The sequence below is a fragment of the Schistocerca nitens genome, unplaced genomic scaffold, assembly GCF_023898315.1.
Source record: "Schistocerca nitens isolate TAMUIC-IGC-003100 unplaced genomic scaffold, iqSchNite1.1 HiC_scaffold_115, whole genome shotgun sequence".
Taxonomy (NCBI): Eukaryota; Metazoa; Arthropoda; class Insecta; order Orthoptera; family Acrididae; genus Schistocerca; species Schistocerca nitens.
The window spans coordinates 429,314-435,313 of record NW_026045657.1 but is presented as its reverse complement, the minus strand read 5'-3'; the positions used below and the strand labels follow the sequence as shown (position 1 = coordinate 435,313).

Here is a 6,000-nt window from a genome sequence, read left to right as displayed (position 1 = left end):
GTATGGAAGGTAGGAGACAAGGTACTGCCGGAATTAAAGCTGTGAGGACAGGGCCAGAGTCGTGCTTGGGTATCTCAGTTGGTAGAGACTTTGCCTGCAAAAGGCAAAGGTCCCGAGTTCGAGTCTCGGTCTGGCACACAGTTTTAATCTGCCGAGAAGTTACATATCAGCGCACACTCCGCTGTAGAGTGAAAATTTCATTCTAGAAACTTTCACGGTCACTGTTTTTCAAACCACGAAAACAAGATGGCGACAGTTGAACGTGTTGTGGGTGGATGTTTTGAAACTTTGTAAAGTGTGTGTGTGTGTGTGTGTGTGTGTGTGTGTGTGTGTGTGTGTGTGTGTGTGTGTGTGTGTGTGTGGCTGGCTATGTAAGCTTTATGACCAGATGAAACTACAAATATCTGGCCGTAACCGCAGATTGTTTGATTGCTCTGAGGGATGGCTCATCTGATCTACAACATATGAAATACTATTTCACTTCAGTACATAAAAATAATAAAACGATTTACTTAACTTGATAAAATACTTGGCCACATGAGTGCTTGAACATTTACAACTGTGTCAGTGAGTATTAAAGGCTCACTTGGTGCACTAATTAACAAACTGTTCTCTTGAACTATAATGCTGAACTTTTACAAAAGTACATTTCGATCTGTTACTCAAATGACGCTTTAGTCCTATCAGACGATGACTGCGTCAGCTGAGGTCACAAGCTGGAGCAAAACGCTTCTATGGTCGGCTCTATATTGACATCTGCGTGAGGCTGCTGCTGTGCTGGGAGAGGGGTGTGGTCTTCTTCTGCCTCTCCCATTTGTCGTTGCGGGCGGCAGCGAGACATCGCTAATCTCTTCAGTGTCGGTGTGCATTGCTGACTTTGGTGTGGCGCCACAATCTTTGGATGATACCACAGTAAGCAGCTGATGGCTTGTGGATTTTCTTTAATTATTTAGTTTGCTGTGTGCGGTAGGGGGGTCGTGTTGTTGTTGTTTGCTAGATACTTAGAGAGCATATTTCTGTTGCAGAGAGCTATGTATTCATTTTTTGTTTTCCTTCGACGTTGCCTTTTTGTATTTGATAGTTCTCTTCAGTTATTAGTTGTGTATAGAAATTTGCTTGTGTACAAGTAGTAAAGAGCATTTTCCCTGTTTAATAGAAAGAAAATAAAAGCCCAATGATGATGCTGACACTTCATTGAAACATGTCTTGGAAATAGAAGATAAAATTGTTTTGCTCCAGGCAAAAACAAATCCACTCGTAAATAAAGTTTACATCTTGTCAAGTTGACTGCCAGTGCTACTGAATAAGGGTATTTTGTTAAAGGAGGAAGAGAAATGAACGTGCAGCTCTTGGAACACTGACATTTTATTTGCTGCAAGCATGTTGCAAGCAACGAGTCAATCGAGAACAGTGCACACGACGAGGGATGTTGAGGGCGGCAGGGGTGGGTGGCGCCATGTCACAGGAGGCTGGGCAGCAGCTTGTCGGGCGGGACGCTGTAGTAGGTGACGTTGTTGACGTAGTACGTGGACAGCGTGTACTCCTGGTCGGGGCGCACGCCATACGTCAGGATGCCGTACGTGCCGTCGTCGCGATGCGCCACAGGCATAGACACCATCAGCCGGTAGCCGCTCGAGTCCGAGATCTGCTTGTACACCAGCGGCTCTGTCTGCGCACACACAAAACCTTTGCTTTAGCGACACTCGCGTCTACGAGAATCAGAACATCTAAAAACTCGTGGGCATACAGTATGGCCTTCATGCTACAGAGTGAGCCAGAGGGAAAAGTGTTTTTGAAAAGGTTGTAAAAAAACCAATCAATTTTTCCCTATTGTATTTTTACCATCTCAAATTACATACAAAATCATTTAAGAAGATGAAGTAAATTGAACAACATTTTAAAAATATCTCGAGTAAGATGACCTGTGTTTAGGTGCAGACACGGGGAAGCCTACCCGTCAAAACCGATACCGGTATTTTAGTTATTCATAACGGATATTTTCGGTATTTGTTTGGTCTCGGTTATAGCAGGCGCTTTTTATTCTTTCCTAGTAACTGGGAAAAAGAACAGAAATATCAATTAGCCCTAGCAGCGGTGCTAAAATTTTTGGTTTTTAAATAACCTTTTTTTTATTCGTAAAATTTCCGTTGCATTGGAATACTGCGTTATAATACAACATGGAAAATGTGATCAGTCCTGTTTTAACGACAATGCCGACAGAAACGAGCAACAAACACATGGCATAATAATTGCTACAGCATTCTTAACACAGTAATGTACCTGTTACCATGTGTAGTGGCATATTAGGTGGTAGGCCTGAACATGCAGTGTGCTACACATGCTAACTTGGTCTAATGTCGCTTCGCCGTCAGTAATCAGTTGTATTATGGAATGGCACCATCCCTAATTTGGAAATATTTTACGTAGTGTTGTGTCAATGAACTACAATGCTCCATGTACTTTAAAACACTACAAACGGGGGTAAACGCTACAAACTTGGAACATCAATAAGGAGAAAACGTAAAATTTAACAATTCACTCATAATTTAAAATAAAAATAGATGATCTGCTGCCAGTGTCTACGTAATATGTCTTTATCAGCTTGTAGCGCTTGAAAACGGACAAATTAACACGAAAAAGACTTCAACCTCAGTTTTCTCACTTTGGCGCCATTTGTATTGCCTAAGTAGTTGTATGATACTCGATTACAACATGGTTTTTGAGTACAGTTTAAAAATATAAGAATTGGTAAGAGAATACAAGTGATGTTTTGTAATGATGAACCACGTAACACTTCTCAAGAAAAGCAGCAACCGGTGAACGGATTAAGATTTCTTTTATTTGCCTGTTGAGTTGCCGGCCGAAGTGGCCGAGCGTTTCTAGGCGCTTCAGTCTGGAACCGCGACCGCTACGGTCGGAGGTTCGAATCCTGCCTCGGGCATGGATGTGTGTGATGTCTTCAGGTTAGTTAGGTTTAAGTAGTTGTAAGTTCTAGGGGACTGATGACCTCAGATTTTGAGTCCGATAGTGCTCAGAGCCGTTTGAACCGTTTTAACATTCGGGTTAAACTGGCGATGAAAAAAACGACATAACCGAAAGGCGTTTGCTTTAACGATAAGCATCGTCGTTTGTAGTCTTACTTCTAGGCGCGTCTTTAACGTATTAATCACATTCTTTAGTATACCAGAGGGGTTTGAACCACCTCCTGTCGAATCCGATCTTTCAGGTCTTCAACTCTCTTCAGGTAACAAGAAAATCGTGGACGCTGTTACGCTCCGTGAACGAGGAGCCCGTGCGATATCCCCATTTCGAGAGATCACGTGATTAGGAAATAAAGCATTTCCAACATTCACGCTTATTGTCATTTGGAATTTTGCTTCATCTTGTTGGGAAAATGTCTCCTTGTTTACTTCGCACTGAGGAAGTTATGGAATAAGAAAGTTTTACAACATGTCACTGGCACAGTACTCCGAAAGATATGGCTCTATGATCCCAGATGAAGGCACAGTATTTCTTGTGGAATGGATATGTTGCTGATGCTGTTGTCTAGGTTTTACGTTAGGGATGATAAAAACCGACCGGTTAAAACATATACCGGTGTTTGTGCTGAATAATCGGTATTTCTTTGGTCTCGGTTGTACACGGCGTATTTGTAATTTTTTACTAATAACCGGGTAAAATAACAAATATCAGTTAGCCATAGCGGCAGTGATGAAATTTTTGGTTTTTAAATAAAGCTTTTTAAAAAACGAATAATTTTTATTCGTACAATTTCCATTGCTTTGGAATATTGCACTTTAATAGAAAATAGGAAAAGCGATCAGCGCTATTTTAATAACGATGCCGACAGAAACGAGCAACGCACACATGGAATAAGAACTGCTACAACATCCCTGACACAATAATGTAGCTGTTACCATGTGCCGTGGCATATTGGATAGTACGCGTGTACGTGCAGTGTGCAAGACTTTCCCCATCTGATCTTATGCTAGGTTACCGCTGTCATCGTCAAAGCCAGCTGTTACACAATGGCACCATTCCCAGTCTCACAATATTTGCCGAAGTGTGGTGTAAATGAACTACAATGTTCCATTTGCTTTAAAACTTCACAAAAGGGGGAACAAACTTGTGAGATCATACGAGGAAATAACTTAAAATTTAACGATTCGAACATACTTTGCAATACAAACAAAGTGGCTGATTTGCTACCTGTGTCTACTAATATGCCTTCATCTGCTTGTAGCACTCGAAAATGGACAAAATTAACTCCAAAAATAGTTCCTCAATCTTAGTTTTCACTTTTTTGCATTGACTATTCGTAATGCCCAAATAGTGATTGCTACATGATTTTTGAGTAGAGTTAAAAAAAATTTGAATCAACAGCAGAAGACAAGTCATTTTTTGTAACATTCAGTCACTTAATACTTTTCGAGTACAGCAGCAAACGGTGAAAGGACTAAGTTTTCTGTTAATTGCCTTTTTAATTTAATATTTTTATTCTATATATCTTCAAACTGAGTCAAAATTATCCAATTTTCGTTGGATTTCCACGTTTATTACTGGCAAATTATTTCAGAAATCCGTTATTTTGAGCGGTTTTAACAGCTGGGTTAAACTGGAGCTGAGAAGAGCCGATATAGCCGAAAACCGGTTGCAGCAATAGCCGGCATCCCTAGTGGACATACTTCTGGGCGAGTCTTCACATTCCATAGTATGCTAGTGGGACTTGAACCACCGCTTGTCGGATCCGTTATTTCAGTTCAACTGTTCGTCATGGGAGACAACGAGGTCATTAGAGGCGGAGCACAAGCTCGGTTTAGGGAAGTATGGAGATGGACAGCGGGCTTACTTTTTCGAAGGAACCATTCCGGCATCTGCCTTAAACGATTTTGGGGAACCCACAGGAAACGCAAATGAGGATGGCCGGACGCGGGTTTGAACCGTCATCCTCCCAAGTGCGAGTCCAGTGTGATAAACTGCGCTACCCCACTCGGTCGTCATGGGTTATCCTGTTACTCTTCAGGTAACAAGAGAAAGGCATATGCTGTTACATCCGGTGAACGTGTAGGTCCTGTAACGTATCCGTTGTTTGTAAATAAGGCATTACCAACGTTCGTGCTTACTCCTGTCATGTGTGAGGTTGTTCCAACAAAATGTCTCCTCGTTTACAACCAGTTTGAGTATCTTTGTGCAGTCAGACTCGCAGCATTGTCTAGATCATTTTCGAAAAGGTAGGTTTCTATGACCCCTAATGAAGGCACAGTAACACTTGTGGAATGGAGTTCGCTGATGCTGTTGTCTAGGATTTACGTCTCTCCAGAATCTAAAGTTCTGCTTGTTGACGTAACTAGACAAATGAAACTGAGCCTCATCATTCACCCATAAATTGCTTTCAATCTCTTCGTCTTCGTTAGTTAAATTCAAAATTCGTTCACAGAACCGTCTTCAACTTAATTTTTTTTAAGAGCCTGAACAATTTGTATCTTACAGAGGTCATAGAGTGCATCATTGTTCTGTTGCAAGTTTCAAGTGTGCTGGCGAGCTGAGCGTCGCGGGCTTCTTTCGACTGCAATCCTTAAACCGTCCTCACACGAGACGTGTTTCTCATCACAAGGCACGCCAGACGTGTTGTCCGTCGTGGATGCTGCAAGCATTGAAACAACCTGCTAAATCTATCGGCCAGTGCTCATCTTCTTCTGCGACCGTAGCGCTTAAGCGTCAGTTCCCAGGTGCATCTGGCGCGTAAATCTGTTTCTTTCCGAAAATGGACGCGTTTAAAATAGCCGCGTTAACTCTGTTAACGATCGTCGAAGACGAGCAGAGAATATCGCGAAGAAGATTCTGGACTCGGCGATGGCTAGAATAGCAAACTGCTGGTAGAGGAACATTATATAACGCTGTAAAACGACCTGGGATATGTACTAGCGGAAGTTATTCGTTAATTCAGTTGAATCTCGATCCCAGTTTTCGGTTTTAAATTGAGTGTAGTTATAGTATAGG

The 6,000-nt window shown here is 41.9% G+C and overlaps 1 protein-coding gene across 1 annotated transcript in view; it reads right to left on the bottom strand.

Moving 5' to 3' along the window:
• Nucleotides 1–1,459: 1,459 nt before the first annotated feature.
• The window catches only part of LOC126218496 (cytadherence high molecular weight protein 1-like), a 166,435-nt gene continuing 161,894 nt past the window's right edge, over nucleotides 1,460–6,000 (bottom strand). The window contains exon 2 of the mRNA XM_049942127.1: nucleotides 1,460–1,669. Within this exon, the coding sequence (XP_049798084.1) occupies nucleotides 1,460–1,669 (210 nt within the window). The remainder of the gene's footprint in view (nucleotides 1,670–6,000) is intronic.